Raw genomic sequence first — 21,551 nt, forward strand, 5'->3', positions numbered from 1 at the left:
AGCGTTATACAAATGCTAGTCTTCGCTGGTCTTTGTTCTTCCTTTGCAGGGAATATCTGTTTATAGTTGCTGTGTATTCACTTACTGTCCAATGCTTAGTTGTCCCTTCCCTCTTGTCTTAAGACATAGACACCATAAGATTTCTAGAGTTCTATCCAGGATGAGATACTAACAGAATTTAGAAGAGAAATAAGCAAAAATATTTCTGAAACCATAAAGAGTTTTCTTGTATTGAAATGTTTTATCTCTTGCATTGGAGCTTGTGTCATTTCTGACCATTTTTAGTCAATAGAAGTAAATGGGCTGATTCTTAGTTTTCTAACAGTATGATATAGGCTCCTTTAAAAACTTCAATAATAGGTCTGCAAATGTCAGGAAACACAAAATAAGAGGATGATTTATTTTTCCCAATTTGGAGCACAATTTCCCAGGAATCTGAAGAATAGAAGACAATTGTCTTGACTATCTCTTAGCTTACTAAGCTGGAGGACTTGGAACTTGAAATTTTCCAGCCCTAGCCCCTGAGCAATTTTCTTTTAAAGTAATCAGAACCAGGAAGAGTTTACACTAAAGTGCTCAAGCACCAAGATTGTAAACACAGACACTTATTTCCCCACATATAGGGTTCTAGGTAATTTGCTAGTTTAAGAATGTAGATCTGTGGTTGTTTCAATTATACGTATTTTTCTCTTGGATCTTTGTTAATTTCCCAAAACCAAACCTTTTTTTTTCTTTCAAGTGAAGAAAAAGCCTTATTTTGCCTGATAAAATTTAAAATCTGATTGGGATAGGGCCTCTGTTTCCTTTCAGGACATCTATCTAAAATGGAAGTGCTGAAGCCATCTAGTTGGTGATGGCAAACCTTTTAGAGCTTTCAGTGATAATAAACAGCCTGCTGTGGCACAGGTGCCATAGGTTTGCCACAAGTAACTGGGTAAACCAGCAAAGTTCCTTGGGTTTAGGGTCTACATTTGTTTTAGGGTCTACAGTTAGCCAACACCTAGAAGTCTAGAGGGATCATGAGGCATGCAATTATCGTTTGCTTTCCCCTTTAAGCATTCTATAGACAAAATATCCAGTTCCCTTTGGGTTAAGTGCAAGATAAATACTGATAACAGTGATACTGTTGTAACTCTGTAGGCCATTCTGCGGTTGTCCAAATATTTTCTTTTCATTACAGTCTGTCCCTTTTGATCATTATAACCTCTTTGATAAGACAGGTGGCAAGGCATTATGTAGTATGTGAGTTTTGAGGTTTAACTGGACTGAGATGATAGAGGTCCCAGGGACAAGCATTAATTTGTTAAAGTTTATATGTGATTGACAAACCTTTGTAATAGTAATCTTATTTTGATAGATCCTTGTTTTATGTTTATTTCACCTGAAAGTGTAATTGAATTAGGAATAAAAAAATTGATTTAGGAATAGATTTTAAGATTGCTATTGGAGTGGATAGGGTGTGGCTTATGGTAGAATGCTTGGCCAGCAAACAAGGTCCTGAGTTCAATCCCCAATATCACACATTAAAAAAAATTGCTTTCGAAACTAGAGATATTTATAGCTAAATGGATGCATATTGAGGCCATCGTCTTAAGTGAAATAAATCGGACACATATGTGTAAATACAGAATAGTTTCTCTAGTGTGAGAAATTGAAAGTGTAATTAAGGATACATACAGATGAAATTGCCTAATAACATATTTCTTGGATTGTGTTTCCATTGCGTGTCATATGACTGTATCGAAATTTAAATTAGGGAGAAGCTTGGCTTATGTGGAGTCTGCTAACTAACTGGAGTGTTTTTCCAGATCATTATTTGTTCAGTGATGGTTTTGGGATCTTTCTGAAACAAATCACATCCTCTGGTGTCTTGTTGGTGCTTGAGATGCTTTTTTAAGTTATGTGGAAAAATGTTTAAATGCTTTTCAGTTTTCTTTTGGTTGAGTTCTATTGTATTAGAATATTATTGTAGTTTTTTTTCCCCTTGCATTGTTCTTCTTTGAATGGTTTCAATTTTTTGTATGTGTGTGTTTGATAATAAAATTATTTTAAAAATTGAAAAAAATTGCTTTCAGAAAACCAGGTAGGCTGAACTTCTTCATGCATATTTATGAGCTGGGCAAGTTTCCTGAAAAAGTCTTTTAAAGTGCAAATTCATGTAAGCCTTTTACCAGAAAGCAATCCCAGCCAGCAGTGCAAGACATCAAAGAGGGGATCTGGGAGTGAACTCATCAATGTGAAAATACTGAAGAACTAATTTAAGGGCTGTTTTGTTAAATGTCTGTTAGACATTAACCAGCATATCAGGATGCTATTAAACTCCATCTTCAGTGTTTTCTTTCTTGGGATTATGTAAACATAGCGAATTCAAATGTGCATTTAGTCATAAATACTCCAGAGGGATTTTTCTTTTAAATAAACTTTTTAATTGAAATATAATGTACATACAAAAAGGCACAGCTTGTAAGTGTAAAGCTCAAGGAATTTTCTCAAAGTGAACGCATTCATTTACTACCATTGGGATAAACACCCCTCAATAGCACCCCTCAAACTTCCTTCTTCCCCATCCTGATCACTGCTTCATCCTTCCTCCCCAGTGATACCCATTATCCTGACTCCTATCACCAATGACCAGTTTTAGCCATTCTGACTGTATCTACATGGAATCATATAGTTTATATTCCTCCATGGATATTTCTTTCACTCAGTGTCAGATTTGTGAAGTTTATTTATATTGTTCCATGTAGCGGAAGTCTGTTCATTTTTATAGGGCTTTTAAAACTGTAAAGTGCATAAGACTTTTTGGGTTTGTGTGATGTAAATACCTTCTCCTAGACTGAGAGGGCTTTTGAAGACGGGCTAAGAATTCAGTCTATAGAAAATGATACCATAGGCCAGTGATGGCAAACATTTTAGAGCAGTGATGGTGAGCCTTTTAGAGCTTTCAATGATAGAAACAGCTCGTTTTGGCACGTGTGCCATAGGTTCGCCACCACTGCCAAAAGCCCTTCTCAGTTCTTTTTATTTTTTAAAATTAATTTTATTGGTACATTTTAGGTATATAATTTCGTTTACATTTATCATTGGGTGTTTGTACCTGTACATGATGTATCTTGGTTCTTATTTTTTTCCCCATTACCTGTGCGCCCTTCACCCCCTCCACCCTTCCCTATTTACATAGATTTCATTTCCATTTTTTTTTCCTTTTCTCATAGTTTTTCCTTCCCCTCTTTTCCTTTCCCCTTCCCCTCCCTTCACTCCTTCATCTTTGGACCTTTTTTCCTATTTCAAATTATCAATTATTCATTTTAATCATTTTAACTCTTGTTTACATTATCAGTTTCTCACCCTAGAGAAACTATTCAGTATTGACACGTGTATGTCCTATTTATTTCACTTAAGAGTATGGCCTCGATATGCATCCATTTAGCTATAAATGACTCTAGTTTCTCGTTCTTTATGGCTGAGTAGTACTCCATTTTATAAAAAAACACATTTTCTTTATCCAGTTTCCAGTTGATGGGCACTTGGGCTACTTCCAAGCTTTACTATTACAAACTGTGCCGCTATGAACATGGGTGCACATATATCACTGTGGTATGATTCTTCTAATTCTTTTGGGAAGATACCCAGCAGGGGAATAGCTGGGTCAAATGGGACCTGTAGTCCTAGTTCTTTGAGGTATCTCCATACTGACTTCCACAGTGTTTGCACCAGTCTGCACTCCCACCAACAATGGAGAAGGGTTCCTTTCTCCCCACAACCCTGCCAGCATTTGTTATTTGTTGATTTCTTGAGCAGCCATTCTTTCTGGGGTGAGGTAGAATCTCAGTGTTGTTTCCATCTGCATCTCTCGAATGACGAGTGATGTTGAACATTTTTTCATATATTTGTTTGCTGCTTTTACTTTGAGAAACATCTGTTCATTTCAGATGCCCATTTTTGAATTGGGTCTTTGAATTTGGGGAGTCTGATTTTTTTTCAATTCTTTATATATTCTAGACAGTAGTCCTTTGTCTGAGGTACAGCTCCTACAAATTTCTTCCCGTATTGTAGGTTGTCTGTTAGCTCTGTTGGTGGTTTCTTTTGCAGTGCCGAAGCTTTTTAATAAGATGAGATCCCAGTTGTTGATTCTTTGTGCTAGCTCCCGTGCTACTGAAGTTTTGTTCATAAAGTCTTTTCCTATGCCAATGTCATTGAGAGTTCTACCTAAATTATCTTCCAGCAAGTTTAGTATTTCTGTTTTACTATTTATATCTTTAATCCACTTTGATCTTAGTGTAGTGCATGGTGATAGGTATGGGTCTAGTTTTAATCTTTGGCAGGTTGAAATCCAGTTTTTCCAACACCATTTATTGAGCAGGCCATCTTTCCTCCAATGATGGTGGTTGGGTCCTTTGTCAAAGATGAGGTGGCTGAGTATGTCTGGAGTTGTTTCTGCATCTTCTAATCTATTCCACTGATCCTCAGGTCTGTTTCTTTGCCAGTACCATGCTGATTTTATCACAGTAGCTTTGTAGTATAGTTTCAAGTTGGAGATTGTGATACCCCCAGCCATGTCTCTGTTGCTTAGAATTGCTTTAGCTAGTCTAGGTCTCTTATGGTTCCAAATGAATTTTTGGATTGTTTTCTCTAGTTCTGTGAAGTATATTGTTGGAATTTCAGTTGGCATTGGATTGAATCTATATAGTAGTTTTGGAAGTATGGCCATTTTCATTATATTGGTTCTTCCTACCCAGGAGCAAGGGATGTCTTTCCATTTTCTTGTATCCTCTTCGATCTCTTTTCTCAGAGTGCTGTAGTTTTCAGTGTAGAGGTCTTTTGCTTCCTTTGTTAGATTGATTCCTAGATATTTCATTTTTTTGGATGCTATTGTAAAAGGAATTGTTTCCCTAATTTCTCTCTCAGTGAGTCTGTTATTTGTGTACAAGAAGGCTATTGTTTTTTGAGTGTTGACCTTGTATCCGGCTACTCTACTGAATCTGTCAATTAAGTCTAGAAGTCTTCTGGTGGAGTTTTTTGGGTCTTCTATGTGAAGTATCATATCGTCAGCAAATAATGACAGTTTCACTTCTTCTTTTCCTATCTTTATTCCTTTCATTTCTTTCTCTTTTCTAATTGCTGTGGCTAATGTTTCCAAAACTATATTGAATGGGAGTGGTGATAGTGGGCATCCTTGTCTTGTTCCTGATTTTAGCGTGAAAGTTTTCAGTTTTTGACCATTTAGTATGATGTTGGCTGTTGGTTTTTCATAGATAGCCTTAATCAGGTTAAGATAAAGACCTTCTATTCCAATTTTCTGTAAGGTTTTTTATCATGAATGGGTGCTGGATTTTGTTAAATGCTTTTTCTGCATCTATTGAGATGATCATATGGTTTTTGTCCTTGACTCTGTTAATATGGTGTATTACATTTATTGATTTACGAATGTTGAACCATCCTTTCATCCCTGGGATAAATCCGACTTGGTCAGAGTGTATGATCTTGATGACCCCCTGTATTCTGTTTGCCAGTATCTTGTTGAAGATTTTTGCATCTATCTTCATTAGGGAGATTGGCCTGTAGTTCCCTTTTTGGGTTGGGTCTTTCCCTGGTTTTGGAATCAAAGTAACACTTGCTTCCAGGAATGAATTTGGAAGTATTGGTTCCCTTTCAATTTCCTTGATGAGTTTAAAGAGTAATGGCATTAGTTCTTCTTTAAATGTCTTGTAAAATTCAGCAGTGAAGCCATCCAGACCTGGGCTTTTCTTTGTTGGTAAATATTTTATTACATTTTCAATTTCACTCATTGTAATTGGGGTGTTTAGAATTTCTATATCTTCTTCATTTAACTTTGGTAATTCGTATGTATCTAGGAATCTGTCCATTTCTTCTATATTTTCCATTTTACTGGAGTACAGGTTCTCGAAGTAGGTATTGATGATCCTCTGGATTTCTGTTGTTTCTGTTGTGACTTCACCTTTTTCATTCTTAATTGCATGTATTTGTGCCTTTTCTTTCCTTTTTTTGATAAGGTTGGCTAAAGGTTTATCGATTTTATTCATTCTTTCAAAAAACCAACTCTTTGATTCATTGATTTTTTTTTGTATAGTTCTCTTAGTCTCCGTTGCATTGATTTCTGCCCTGATATTTATAATTTCCTCTCTTGTACGAGCTTTGAATTTGTTATGCTCTTCTTTTTCTAGAAGGTTGAGGTTCTGCATTAGGTTCTTTATCTGAATTTTCTTTGTTTTCCTAATACGGGCATTCACTGCTATGAATTTCCCATGTAGAACTGCTTTCATTGTGTCCCATAGATTCCTGTATGTTGTACTGGCATTTTCATTTACTTATAGAAACTGTTTAATTTCTTCTTTAATTACTTCTGTGACTCATTGGTTGTTCAAGAGGGTGTTATTCAGTTTCCATGTGTTTGTTGGGGTTTTGTGGTTTCTTATGTTAGTGATGTCCAATTTTATTGCACTATGGTCTGATAATATACAGGGGATAACTTGAATTCTTTTACATTTACTTAGATTTGCCCTATGAGCTACCATATGATCTATTTTGGAGAATGACCCGTATGCAGCTGAAAAGAATGTGTATTCTGATTTTGTGGGGTGGAAGACTTTATAAACATCTATTAAGTCCATTTGTTCAATAGCTTGGTTCAGTTCTAGAATTTCACTGTTAATGTTTTTCCTAGATGATCTGTCTATTTGTGATAGAGGGGTGTTGAGGTCCCCCACTACAATTGTGTTAGTGTTTATTTGGTTTTTCATGTCCATTAATATTTGTTTTATATAGTTGGGGGCATTTGTATTTGGTGCATAAATATTTAGGATTGTCATCTCCTCCTCTTAGATTGTTCCCTTCACAAGGATGTAGTGACCATCTTTGTCTGTCTTAATTAGTTTTGGTTTGAAATCTACTTTGTCTGCAAATAAGATTGCTATCCCTGCTTTTTTCTGGGATCCTGTCACGTGGAGCACTGTTTTCCATCCTTTTACTTTCAGTCTATGAATTTCCTTTTGAGTTAGGTGTGTTTCTTGTATACAGCATATTGCTGGGTTTTGCTTCTTAATCCATTCTGCCAGTCTATTTCTTTTGATTGGCGAATTGAGGCCATTAACATTGATAGTTATAGTTGAGAGATATTGACTCATTCTTGCCATGATGTTTTATTGTTGTTGGCTCTTTTCTTATTTTTTCCCCTTTCCCTTTAGTGCCTTACCTTGCATGGTGTCTTCTCTCTGTTGGCCCTCATGGAGTTGTGACCTTCATTGTCTTTTTCTAGGCTATTCCTTAAAATTGTTTGGAGTGCTGGTTTGGTGTTCATGAAATCTCTGAGGTGTTCTTTGTCATGAAAGTATCTAATTTCCCCATCGATTTTGAAAGATAATTTTGCCAGATACAACAGTCTAGGTTGGAAGTTCTTTTCTTTAAGGGCTTGAAATACTTCACTCCAGGCCCTCCTTGATTTGAGGGTTTGTGTTGAGAAATCTGCCATGATTCTGATGGGCTTTCCTTTGTAGGTGATTTGTTTCTTTTCTCTAACTGCCTGTAGAATTTTGTTCTTCTGTTGGGTTTCTGGGATCTTGACTATTATATGTCTAGGTGTAGATTTTTTTTGATCATGGCTAGTTGGAGTTCTATATGGCTCACTTATCTGTATGTCCAGTTCTCTACTTCTGTCTGGGAAGTTTTCCACTCTTACTTCTGTGAACAGTTTTTTATGTCAATTGTGCTTTCTCCTGTTTTTTCATGGACTCCTATCAGTCTTATGTTATTCTTCTTTGCATCATCTAGCAATTGTTGGATTGATTTCTCATGGTCCCTTACTATTTTTAAGAAATCTCTATTTTCATGGTCTCTAACTGTGATTCTGTCTTCTATATCTGATATTCTATCTTCAGATTCCTTTAATCTGCTGTGGATACTTTCAATGGAGTTTTTAATCTCCTGAATATCTGTTTGAATCTGTTTCATGGATTCCATTTCTTTCTTATGGTGGGCGATCATGGTTTCCATTTCTTTCTTATACTGGGTATTCATGGCTTCCAGCATGTTTCTGAGCTCATCTATTTTTTTTTTTTATCTGTTTCTGTTCTAGATCCTCTAATCATATCTTTTACTCTGCCCACCATCTCTGTAGATATCTGGGAGGTTATTTCTGCTTTGAATTTTTCTAGAGCCTCATTCATCTGTTTTGTTACTTCCTGTGCTGTCAGTTCAGGGTATCCAGGTGGTTGGTTATGGGACTTTTCCATCTCATTTCCCCCAGGATTTACCCTGGGTGGGGTGGAAGTCTGAGTTTGTGCCTTGCTTAAATGTCTTCTCATATTTGTTTTTGGTACTGTCCTTGGTTTAACTCCTGGGTTGATACTTCGAAATTGCTTATTGTAGGTATCTTTGTTGCTTGTAATTAGAACCCTTATGGAATGATTGCTTCTCAGAGGTGTCTTACAGATATAGCTGGTCTTTAAGTTTTGAGTCTCTAATGACTCTAAGACTATCTCATTTTCCTTATACTAGGAAGGTTCATTGACTAGGTCAATACCAACACCTTGGCCCAAGTGATACAACCAGCAACACCATTGCAGCAAGTACATCTTCGAAAATGACATTTTGTGGTAGTTATTAATCTATCACCTTTAGCTGTGTGAGTTAAATCAAGATCGAGGACCAGCCCAACATATTGTGAATAAACTCTTCAAATATAACAACTTTACCCTTTGGGATGGGGAGTTAGAAGGGGTTGAGGAGAGAGGGACAGATGGGAAGAAGGATAGGGGAAGGTTAGCAGTTTGGCCAGAGGACTCAGGTGAGAAGGAAAAAAAGAGAATAATAGGAAAATAAAGAAGAACTCTGAATGAGGATGAAAACAGGGACAAAAAGGGAAGATGAACAATGTGGGAGAGCAAGAGAGTGCGTGTAAGAGAGAGAGAAAGGAAAGAGAAAAGAAAGAAGAAAAGAAAAAATATTTGCAAAGAGTAGGAAAAGAATTAAAGATAAGAGGAGCAAAAGAAAAGAGAAGAGGAAAAAAACCAAACTAATAATACTAACTTGGGGAATTAAAAAAAACAGTGAAGATGAAGGGCCTCTTTCAGGTTATGTCTCTGTTGTCACAATAGACAACGTGGGTAGCAGTGTGCAGATATAAGTCAATGAATCTCAGCAAGGTAGTCGCAGACCCGTGAGATTCAGGCAGATTTCTGGCTGCCAGTCCCAAGTTGAGCTCCCTGTCCTCCTGTAGGGTTGAACTCTGCAGAGTTGTATTGCAGGTTCCAGCTGCCCTTCCCCTGAAGATAGACCCGGTCCTGATGGGAGGTGAAGATGACTCCAACTTACCCAGTACAGTGATCTGGTGGTCCGGTGTCCTCTGCGTCTTTGTAGTGTGGAACCAGGTGGCTGTACAGAGAAGAGGCCAGAGGAGCGGGGGGGGGGGGGGGCTGTCCAGTGGATTGCTGCTGGGGCGTGGGCTGATTCTGCGTGTTCCGCGTGACTCACAACCTCAGTAGGGCGTCCGCAGACCTGCCTGTCTGCAGCGGGTTGATTCGGCGTGTTCCGCCTGACTCGCGACCTCGGTAAGCCCTTCGCAGTTCTTAAGAAAGCCAAGATACCTGAAGATAGAACAAAGGAATAGGGACCTGGATCTTGACCTCTTTAAATCTAGCACAACTTTCTTGAAGTAAGATTCCAAGAGCAGTTGGGTATGCCTCATGCACGTGATATGATCAGTTATTGTTCATTTGATTATTTTCTTGCAAGTTAAAAGAGCTAGTAATATGATATTAGCAAGATATATTTTATCACCCATAATGTTGCAGTGCTTTGGAGTAAAAAATATCTGAATACTCACTATAGGTATGCACGGTGCAGGATGCTGGATATACCAGAACTCCTACACTGAGTATCGGGATAATTTAGAGTGCTTTTCTATCTATTATCCTCTGATCACACAAGAGTAGGGAGACCATTAGATTGGTAATGTGGTTCAATTAAAATAATGTGTCCTTCTGCTTCTCAAATATTTGATTTTCACTGAGTCACTGCTCTAGTTTTATAAGATTTTCTTTTCAAAAATATGTCTTTGTCTCAACCTAACAGCTCCCCTAATTAATACCTATGAAATTATGTTTTCTCAAGAATGACAGTTTTAAATGAGACGTGCAGAAATGACTTGCTACATTTTTAAGGAAGCTGCATGGAGAAAAGACCATAGAATAAATAGCCCCTTGGTGTGTGGCAACACTTCTTAAATAGTAGTCAGTTGAAATCATTCAGCATTTATTGACAGCATCTGGCAAGGTATTATGTGCTCTAAGATAATGAAGGAGCCATTTAGATGTATAAAACACAAAGAACTTGTAGCACATTGGTGGTGGTGATAATGTCTATGTGTGGAGAGAAAAGGAGGTGTTCAACAGAGTGAATATAAAGTCCCATACTGAGAGATAGGAAGCGAAGTGGCAGAAAGGGTCATGTTCAATTAAGAGCAGTGACAAGGAAAGGATTGTATTTATTAGGATAAGGTTGCTACCATTCCAAAACCATCCCCAAAATGCCTAGGCTGTAACACAAAGTTTATCTCTCAAGCACGAATATTAAAAACAGTTTTTTTTTGATTAGTTATTAACTCTTCTCCAAATGATGTATAATATATCCAAATCTGTCTGTCTTGTAAGTCCATCATTCTCAACACTTGGCTTCTAAGATTCTGTCCACATCAAGGCAGTAAAAAAAGAACGAACATGGACTATGGCAAGCTTTTATAACACATTGTGAAAAAGGAGTTCCGTTGCCCAGAACTCACATGGCCACAGCTAACTGCAGGAGAGGTTGGGAAATGTAGTCCAGCTCTGTGTCTGAGAAGATGAAATGGGATTATTGACTACTGGGAAGACTTTGCCACAAGATTTGCTATGTGGAAGTGTTTTGCCTCTCCTAAAATTTATGTTGAAGGTTAAGCTCTTCCAAAATCCAGGTGTCGGGCCGGGGGTTTAGCTTGGTGGTTCCAGCACCTGCTTTGCAAGTGCAAGGTCCCGAGTTCAATCTCTGGTACCAAAAACCCCCCCCCAAAAAACCAAAATCCAGGTGTCACCAGAGTTATAGCATGAAGAGGTGGGACCTTTAAAAGGTGATTAAGGCATGAGAGTACCTTCTCAGTTAATGGAATTGATACCCTTGTAAAAGAGGCTTCATGCAGCATTTGGCTTTCTTGGCTTTCCATCTTCTGCCCTGTGAAGACAAAGCAAGAAAGCTCTCAGCAGAACAAATGCTGGTGTCTTGATATTTTACTTCCCAGTCTCCAGGATTATAAGAAACAAGTTTCTGTTCTCTATAATTACCAGTCTCAAGTATTCTGTTAAAGCATCACAAAATGGACCAAGGCCAGCTTTATGATGGTGGACCATTTAAGACAGGCTTTGACAGAGACTGGAAAAGAAGACTTACTCTTCAGAGGTAAAGTGAACAGCATGAATAACCAAGTGCGCACAACAAGAACAAGATGCAAGAGCATACTTAGAAATAGGGAAGATTTCAGTTTGTGAAGAACCCGGAACACAGAGGGAGTGCAGGAGAAAGTGTTGAAAAGAAGATTGAGACTTTTCCACCTTGACGTCACATTGCCAAGGTTTCAAAGTCCAGACTGCGAACCTTACGTCCGGCAAGTTCCTTGGCTTCTGGGTCTCACTTGCAGAATAAGTGTAGTGTAGCCTGGACTAATTTCTTCTTTTTCCTTAATATTTTGTCCTTTCCTGAGAAGTGAGCTCTTATGTTTGTCTCTGGTGACTGGTGGCAGCTGTCAGGGAGAGGGGCTCTGACCTTCAGCATGCACAGCTTTGTCCAGAGCTTTTGTATTAGAGGATTTTAGAGGCCTCAGGGACTTAGAGCCAAAAACCATTCTAAGGCATGGTATCTGCTGAATGCTGTATTTGGAATGAATCCCAAGTTCAGGAGAGGGAGGAGGAAGGGGAATTCCTTTCTAACCCTAGGACATAATCAGCTCATGCTCAGGATCCTGGAATTTAATTACCCATATTGTTATCTTAGCTTGCATAGCTGCAACTGTGGCTCATAGTTATAAAAGTATCTGGTCCTTCAAAATCTAGCTACATCCTTCAGCCTGATGACCTTCTGACAGTGATTAATTGGGAAGGGTGGGAACTAGGGAAATCCTTTCCCCTCCCTTCAGGCCTGCCAACTTGGCTCTGAACCCACAAGAGTATTTTGGTCAGAGACTATATGTCCACACACCCTCTGCCCTCCTGTTCACCCTCACCTCTGTCCCCATGTTGCACATTCTATTTGGTAATCATGTGCATTCACATTTATAAATTAATTCTGACCCAGGTTTTCTGTGTGACACCCCTAGAAGCCTTCTATGTGATTTGTTCCTCCTTGCTTGAGCTTATGACCATAATATTAATGGCTCTAAAAATTTACCTTTGCTTTTCAGTTTGGAGAGGGTTTGTCTTGTTTCTACCAAAATATGAGGATGATGGTCTATCTTTATCAAACCATTGAAAAGAGGAAAGATGGAACCTTTGAAGTCACAACTGCCATCCAAAAGTTGCTTCTTTTCAAAACAAACTTGAAAAACTATTAGCACATGATTTTTCAGTCTTGAGCATATTTCTATGTGGGGGTTATAGTATAAGGAAGTGTTTGTGAAAAGACAAAGGTTTCTAGGTACTTTTTTCCTCTAGCCAGTCACAAACCAAACCTAAAGAAATAATTACTATAGCATGTCCTTTATCCTGTATTTTTTTTCCCTTTTTTGGTACTAAGACACTCACTGATTCCTTTCCCTGACTACCTTTTTTGCACTAAGGCTTCAAAGGAGGAAACTTTGGAGCTGGTAGACATTTGGTGTTTTTTCTCTTTCTGTTTTTTACACATGGGGAAGATAAGTTTTCAGGTCAGTGTCTGTGATATCAGCTTATTCTGCAGCATGCCCTGAGATTGATGTGCATCATGAAGCACTAAGACATTTGGGGAGACAGCAGGGTCAACGGAACATCAGCAGAAATTAAGCAGACCTGGGTCCAAATTGTAGTATTACTTAGTATCGCTAAAGAATTTTAAACAAAATACTTGACTGTTCCGAGCTTCTGAGCCTGGATTTTGACATCATTGGTTGGTTTTGGCTGTGAATTTTATCTAAATGAAACAAGACAACATATATGTCTTCATTCTTGACCTCTGTGTCAGTCAGCTTTCCATTTCTGTAACAAAATACCTGAGAAAATAGATGTAATATAAAAGGGGAAAAGGTTTATTTTGGCTCATGGTTTTTGGGGTTTCAGTCCATGGTCATTTGACTCCATTATTTCTGAGCCTGTGGTGAGGTAGTACATCATGGGGGGGCAGTACATGGTATATTGCTCACCTCATGGTAGCCTAGAACAGGGACAGAGAAGAGGGAGTGGGAGGAGATCTCATAATCCAATCCTCTTCCAAAGGCCCCAGCTCTAATCACTACTGCATTGGTAAAGCCTTCAACACAGGAGTTTTGGGTGCCATTTCAGACTCAAACATAACAAGTTCTTTTAATCATTGTTTGTGAGATTTGCTCAAGTTGCCTGAACTAATAGAATTTATGGGACTATATTATTACCACAGATTATTTGCCCATACTACTTTGAGTGTTTATTTGGATTGTGTCAGTTATCCTAAATTGTGATTCTGTCATCGTTCTGGTCAAACCTCATGTTCATACTCTGTTGAGTACATCACACCCTGGGCTCCTCAGGATGCAACTCTGAGAAAAACAGGAAATTTATTCCTTTTTACCTATAAAATCAAAGTTGCCTTCAAGATAAACACTTCAAGATCAGTCAGCTTTCTATTTGTCTTAGTTACTTTTCTCATTACTAGGACAAATACCCAACACTCACAATTTAAAGGAAGAGTGATTTGTTTTGGCTCAGGTTTCGGAAGTTTCAGTTCACGTTTGGCAGGCTCATACATACAAGCTGCATGGTGGAAGGCCCTGGGCAGAAGAAAGCTGCTCACACCGTGGTGGTCAGGAAACAGAGAAAAAAAAAAAGGAGCTGGGAGGAGACAAACTCTTCCAAGTCATGCCCCCAGTGACCCACCCCCTATCAGGGAGGGCCTGCCTCCTAACAGCTAGTCACCGCCCAAAGCCTGTGCCTCTAAGTGGATGCAGTCTTGGGGAACAGCTAAATATAAAGCACAACACTATTATCTCAAAATACCTGAGATAATACCTGAGATAATACACTTAAAAAGTGGAAAGTTTTATTTTGGCTTTGGAGGTTTCAGCCCATGGTCAGTTGGCCCTGTTGCTTTTGGGCCTGTGGTGAGACAGCACCTCATGGTGGAAACGTGGCAGAGAAAGGTGCTCACCTCATGGTGCCTGGGAAATGAAAAAGAGAAAAGGAGAAAGAGACTGGCATTCTATGGTTCCCTTTGGAGGCATGCCCCCAATTACCTGAAACCTCCCACAAGGCTCTTAGAGATATTCACTACCTTCTAATAGTGCCAAGCTGAGGATCCAGCCTTTAACACATGGACCTTTGGGGGGGTATTTCAGCTCTAAATTACAGCAAACACCTACAAGAGAATGAGAAAAGATGGTCAGGCATTGAAAGAAGTTGGACTGTGCTGCAGTCACATAGGCCTCAGTCACCAAATGGGAGCTCTGGAGCCAAAGTGGCCCTACAGATTGTGTCAAATTTGGATGGAGGTGAGACTTTTGAAATCCCTCATCAGTCAGTCACTGGATGTGGATTGACCTAGGAATGGGAGCATGACTGTTAGCTATCAGCCATTGACATTCCTAGATGCTGATAGAATGAATGTTCCAGCTCTATATCTAAAGTGTGTGTGTGTGTGTGTGTGTGATGTTAGAGGTGAACTTAAGCGGTGCACCTCAGTGTCTACTACATGTCTGTAGTACTTTCTAAGAGTTGAATTGTTGCATCATAGGATATGGATATATCCATTTTTAGTAGATACTGCCGTGATAGTCCAAATGTTTTTACAAACACAATCTTAATTTAGGTTCTGATGTCCTCACTAAAAAGAATTTACAGGAGAGAAACAAATGGATGAATATTTCTTATATTAGCATTTTCCATACCATTGAGAATCATTGGAACAGACTGTTTATCATTCTCTAGATTACATTTTGATACCCTGAAAACTGACAACACTGTTCAAGTTGTCCTGAAATCTATTTAGAGAATTAATGGATCTTGAAGACTACCTGCTGTGCTGAGAGAAGAAAGAAAATAAGATATATTAATTGACTGTTGCCTTCAATTTCATTTTTCAGAGTGGCCAAATCAATGAAGGTCCCTGTCTACGAGACCCCAGTTGGATGGAGATTCTTCTCAAACCTGATGGACTCAGGACGGTGCTCTCTGTGTGGAGAAGAGAGCTTTGGCACTGGTAGGCTCTGTGATGTTACTGGGGAGGGTAGTGGCAGCAAAGGCTAGAGGAAGAGTTAATTGGAGGCAAAAAGTCAAAGATACTTGCTAGAATGTGTGCTGGTACACTCTTCTCTTTAGGCTATTTTGTTTCTTTTTTCTTAAAATTTTTCTGTTTTGAAAAAAGTTCTATTATGAAAATTCAAAAAGCTGCAGAAGGATGGGGAGAATATCATATTGAATCTCCATGTGTCTGTCACCTAACTTTAGTCATCATCAATGGATGTTCAATCTTGCTGGTTATTTCTACCCTTAACCACAAAAGGAGACCTCCTCCCTCATTATTGTGAAGCAACCCTCTTAGCTTATGTTATCCATGAGTGGTTCAGCATGAATCTGTAAATGTCAGGGATCTTTGGAAAAAGCATGTAAGAACCATGCCATTATCATACTTAAAAATGTTAGAAACAGTTTCTTTTTCTAATACTTTAAAGATGTTGTTCCATTGTCTTCTGAATTGCATAGTTTCCTAGAAGTCTGATATAGTTTTATCTTTGTATAAAGTACACCTTCCCAACTCCTTGCCTCTGGCTGCCTTCAGTATTTTCTTCTTATCTTTGATTTTCAACAGTTTACTTATAATGTATTTATGGGTATATGGTTGTATGTTTAACCATCCTTGTGGCCCTCTTAGGTTCTTGGGGCTGTCATTTGTTGATATTTACTAATTTTAGAAAATGCTCAGTCACTGTATTTTCAAATACTTCTCCACTCCTATTCTGTCTTTTTTCTTCTGAGGTTCCCATTACAAAATATGTTGGATAATTTGTGTCCATACATGCCTCAGAATTCTTACATGCACTCATCTGATTTGTTTTTTTTTCATTTTATGTTTCAGTTTATATAATCTACATTGGCATAGAATTGATTTCACTGATTCTTCCCTTAGCTGTGCCCAATCTGCTTATGAGTCTATGAAAGGAACTCTTTATCTCTATATTTTGTGCTTTATTTTTAGCATTTCTCTTTACATTTTTATAGTTTAATTTCTCTTATAAAAATACACATCCATGTATGTATGTTACTTCTCTTTTCCATGAGATCATTTAATATATTCAATATGATTATTTTAAGCTCCCAGTCTGATAATTCCAATATATAATTCATATTTAACTATAGTTCTGTTGATTGCTTTATCTCTTGACAATGACTGGCTTTTGCTTGCCTTTTTCAGCTCTCAGTTTTTTACTGAATGTTGACTAGTATGTGGATAAAAGAAGTAGATATGCAGATAAATAGTATTTTTGGCCAGAAGTGGGCAAATCTCTTCTCATGGGCCATTAATGTGGAGGGTTAAGCTAAGCTAGTCAGCACCTAAGCTGGATTTGGCTTTTATTGTTTCTGTTATAAACTGTAGTGTCTCACAGGCTTAAAATTTCTTCAACAGTGGAATAGTTTTACTATGTCCTACCCTGGGGATGGCTTGTTATTTGTTCCTCCTTCTTCCTCAACTCTCAATAGTAACTGCATGCCTGTGACTTAAAACATGACTTCTGCTTACTATTGGTATAGGATTCTGAGTCCAAGAAGGCTCCCTATTTTCTCCCTAGAAGCTATTTAAAGCTTGTACCCAGGGCTTACAGCTTTGGTTTCAGGTGAGAGAAAGGTTTGGGGGAAGGGGATAGGCTTGATGTTGCTCTTCTGAAAAGCAGCTGATCATTTCCACCAAGTCTTCCTCCCAGTTCATTCTCCCTGGCCTGCCTTAACAGTTTGTTCCCATTAGAAACCAATTACTGTGCAATTTGATAATGGATTTTAACCTCTTTTATATGCATTTCTCAACTCTGTATTTTCCCCTTAAAGATTATTCATTGAAGAATCCGGGTTATATATCCTATAGAGCTTTGAACAGCTTTGATTTCTGACATTGCTGTGCTCATTTTCCTTTCTATTTTGTTTATTGCTTACCTAAGGAGAAACTATTAATATGTTTGTTTTAAGTTTGCAACCTTCTTAGCACATTCTGCTATTGATTACATTTTTTTATTTTCTAAAACCATTACTTTCTCTTTTTTAGGTATACAGTTATATAACGTATTACTAAAATATTTTTGTATTTTTCTAATATTGATGCCCTTTATTTCATTTCATATTCTTATTGCACAGCTATCATCTTCAAAATAATGTTAAATAATAATCGTGATATTTCATAATTTTAATGGAAATGGATTTAGTATTTTACCATTTATTTTGGTCATTGATTTTCAACATTGATAAAATCTGTATTATGTTTATGTAGATTATTTGTCAATTCTCATTTTCTTTTTTTGGTACTGGGGATCAAACTCAGGTCCTTCCACTTGTGAGGCAGGCGGCAGAACCACTGAGCCACTGAGCTAAATCCCTGGCCCCTGTCAATTCTCATTTTACTTATAGACTTATTAGAAATAGCTATCAGATTTATCAGGTACCTTATTAGAATTTAGTGATATATTGATATATTTCTTATTATGTAAATGCAGTGAAATATGATTGATTTCCTGCTATCAAACCATACTTGAATTCCTGAGAGTAAGTACTATTTGATCATACTTAAACAGATTGCAGTAAAACCACTTTAAATGTTCATGTTTCAGGCCATGTTTGAATTCTGGGAGGAATTTCTTCTGCAGATATTTTCTTCTCTTACCATTAATAATCCAGGAGGGATTGCATATATCTTTGTTTCCTTGAACCAATAGACTATACCAAGCTCTCTCTAGTACTACTTTCTGAACTCAATATGTGTACATGGCATTCCCTCTTGGGACAGCCAAAGCTGTTAAACCCTTTCCCTGCTGAGGCCTAACAAAGAGAATAATTTCCTTCTTGTCTGTTGTTCTGTGTACTTACACTAGGGATCATGACTCAAAAAAAATATCAGAAATTACATATTGCAGACAATAATTCTACTCACTGGTTAGTACAATAACACAAATCTAGCAACCGGAATTGAAACTGGTAAGTCCAGGATATCCTTTCCTCTCTGTCTTCCATAAGCATTTGAGGGCTTACAATATACCAGATATACTTATAGTCTCTATAATGGGATAAAATATTAGCTGTGTTTAACCATGTGACACTCTTAATAATAAGTAGTTGTTTACTTAAGTTTAATAAGAGTCTAAGTCATTCTATTAGATGTTATATAGAATATAAAGTACTTAAGACCATACAATTTAGAGTAAGAATAAAGATGTACAGGTGAATGTTCTACAAGCAGAAGCTTTATAGTGCCACAGTACAGGAGTAGAAATATGATGTGGGAGATGAGAAAAGGAGAAAATGCTTTTGGATTGGAAGTTTGAAGCAGACTTTGTGGAAGAGATGGAAGTTAAGCCAGTGAATGGGGAGGATTTGTCACACAGAGATGAAAGAGAAAGTCCCTGCCAGATGGAGTGACGTCAAGAAAGGAATGGAGGTGGGAGAGCAGGGACATGTGTTGTAAATAGCCAAATGTTTGGTTCTTTTAGAGGAATGTTCTTCCAAATGTGAATTGAGACTCATTTGAGGTCATGCCATTAATATGATATCCTTAGTGCTTTAAGAAATAAAATAGAAACTATCAGAAGGGGCATTGTATTTAGTAAAGATTGCTTTGGAAATGTTATGTGTATATAAAAATATACACATATATGTGTATGTGTATAGGAGGTCTCTTGGATAACTGTATTTATTTTAGGCCATGGTGAAAAAATCTGAAAAGGACTGGTCTACAGCAAGAGTTAGCAAATTTTTTCCATTAAGGACCGGATAGTAAATATTTCAGGTTTTATGGACCACAGGGCCAAATACAATGTCTATTTCAATTACTCAACCCTACCACTGTAGCACAAGGGCAGTAATAGATGGTGCATAAATAAATGAGCATGACTGTGTTCCAAAAAATGTTAATCAGAAAAATAGTCATGAGTCCAGATTTGGCCCAAGGACTGTCATTTGCTATCCTCTGGTGTGTTGGGTAGGGAACTCGAGGGACTAGCAAGAAGCAGTACTGGAAATACGGTGAGGAGGAGCCAATTTTTGAAGCCTTCTGTCTGTATGGCATCCACATTGGGACTTAACTAGAAATAGTGAGCCATGTTCAGGGGGAGGTCAGCTTGCAGACACTTCTCAGCAAGTTTGCATTCACACAGATGTGCTGATTATAACATATGGGCTGGACTTGTAGGGGTTTTTAAAAGTATTTTTATAGTTGTGTATCATTTTCCTTTCAAGGAGCACAAGAGATTCAACATTAGGGCATCCTCTCCCATTTGGAAGTTAAAGTGATTTTAGTCTAGTTTGATAGATGGCACCTCCAAGCCCAAGAAATAATTAAATGAGTCTCCCAGGCCCCCAGAGTCTGGAGAAGATCTCCGAGTGCATTAAATTACAGCACAGCTTAAAGAGTGAAAGGGTCTCCTTCTCTACAGTGTTTGCTGCTTTCCATTGTGCTGATCAGTCTTTCTGAAGAAAGCAATGGAAGCAATAACTCTTTCCATCTCTGAAGCACTCGGCAGAAGAGCCTGCAGGAACTGGACCACTCAGTCTTGATGGAAAAATGGCTTCATTTTGCTCTTGTACTGGGCTTCCTTAACGCCAGTTCCCAGAATGGTTCTGACCTGACTGTGTGAATTGCAGGGAAAGTTGTTAAAAATACAGATTTTTCTATCCAACTTTGAATTCCTGGCAGGGCAGAGCCTGAGAATCTGCATTTTAAATAAGTATCCTCAAATAATCCTGATATACAGCTAGGAGGTGGAAATGTCATTTAATTGAAAACCTGTGTTTTGGCTCTTCACCAGGATTGTGAAGAGTGTGCTTGAGATGCCACCTGAGGTTTGGCCTGGGCAGTACAGGGACCCAGAAGTGGGAGTCTGAGCATCCACTTTCAAGACCCTTGCCTGCTATTCATGGACCAGCTAGGGGGGCCTCTCTGAGCCTTGTTTCCGACCCATAAAACTCAGCTGATCCTTGAAGCTCTCTCTCTTAAGATATAATTTTCAGAATCAAATGAGCTAATTACACGAGAAGAAATGGAGAGATGGAAATGTTCTCACCCTAAGACTGCAGAGAAGCTACTAAGGCATCCAAGCTTTGCCAAGTAGAAGCTTTTTCCCAGCATCCCTGGGGCATGGAGCTAGGTACCAACCAGGAATGCATAGTTCAATGCCAAAGAAGCTTGGAAATGTAGTATGGATCTGCCTCAGGCTTAAGACTTTCAAACCTTTGCCCACGACTAAATCCAGGCAGAGCAACATATATCCCAAGTAGAAATTTCTCCTGCTGGCAACTTGAGCTCCTAGAATGAGCCAGCATAACAAGTAAGTGGTAGGTTCAGTGCTGAGGCTTTTGTCCGATGAAAAGTTCCAGGTCCTGGACAGTACGAAACTTGTGTTCATTTCTCTGTCAAAGAATCAAAGTTATTTACAAACCCAGATCATCCTTTGTGCTAGGTCCAGGTGTTCACTCCCCTCCTGGGAATGGCTGTGGAAAACTACTTTACTGGGCAAAAGGAGAGCGTTTTGTAAATCCTCAGATTTAAATAGAAGACTGTTTACCCAAATGGCAGTCTGGCTCCTACTCTAAAGTTCCTTTAAAGGAATCTAGGCCTGTTCCCATATACAAAGAAGATATACTAAAATGCTGAAATTAAGAATCAAAAAATCAAAAATTGAAAAAATTTTTTGCATTTGCTGAAAATGTTCCATTGGTTTCTGTCATTCACAACAGTTTCCTAAGAAGCCATACCCTTTTGGGAGTATGTGCATTGTCATAGCCAGAGCTTGTCCCTTACAGCTTGTCCCTGATGAATTGTTGTTTTTGTGAATGACTGAATGATCTCTAAGCTCGACCATCATCTTTAGTAGTTCTGTTATCTTTATTACTTTTTTTTTAAACTAATGTCAGTAACCCTACAAATCTGCCAAAGAAAATCAGGCAATACAACAGTGGCTTCCAAGAAAATAATGCATGTTGAGTTTTCCACAATCCACAATCATAGCTGTTTTTAATTTGTTTAAATGAACATCTAGTATATCCCAAGGCATTCTGAAGAGGTAGGCATTTGAATATCCTAAGATTTGGGAGGATTGATAAAAGCAAAATCACACAAACGTAGACCAGTACTAGGGGATGGGATGGATTGAA

At 38.2% G+C, this 21,551-nt stretch overlaps 1 protein-coding gene across 1 annotated transcript in view; it reads left to right on the plus strand.

Annotated features, from left to right (window-relative positions):
• Positions 1 to 21,551, plus strand: part of Pgm5 (phosphoglucomutase 5) — a 196,676-nt gene that overhangs the window by 102,162 nt on the left and 72,963 nt on the right. The window contains exon 7 of the mRNA XM_004838191.4: positions 15,287 to 15,402. Within this exon, the coding sequence (XP_004838248.2) occupies positions 15,287 to 15,402 (116 nt within the window). The remainder of the gene's footprint in view (positions 1 to 15,286; positions 15,403 to 21,551) is intronic.

The sequence above is a fragment of the Heterocephalus glaber genome, unplaced genomic scaffold (assembly GCF_053883595.1).
Source record: "Heterocephalus glaber isolate CG9 unplaced genomic scaffold, H.glaber_assembly_v1.0 deba00001481, whole genome shotgun sequence".
NCBI lineage: Eukaryota > Metazoa > Chordata > Mammalia > Rodentia > Bathyergidae > Heterocephalus > Heterocephalus glaber.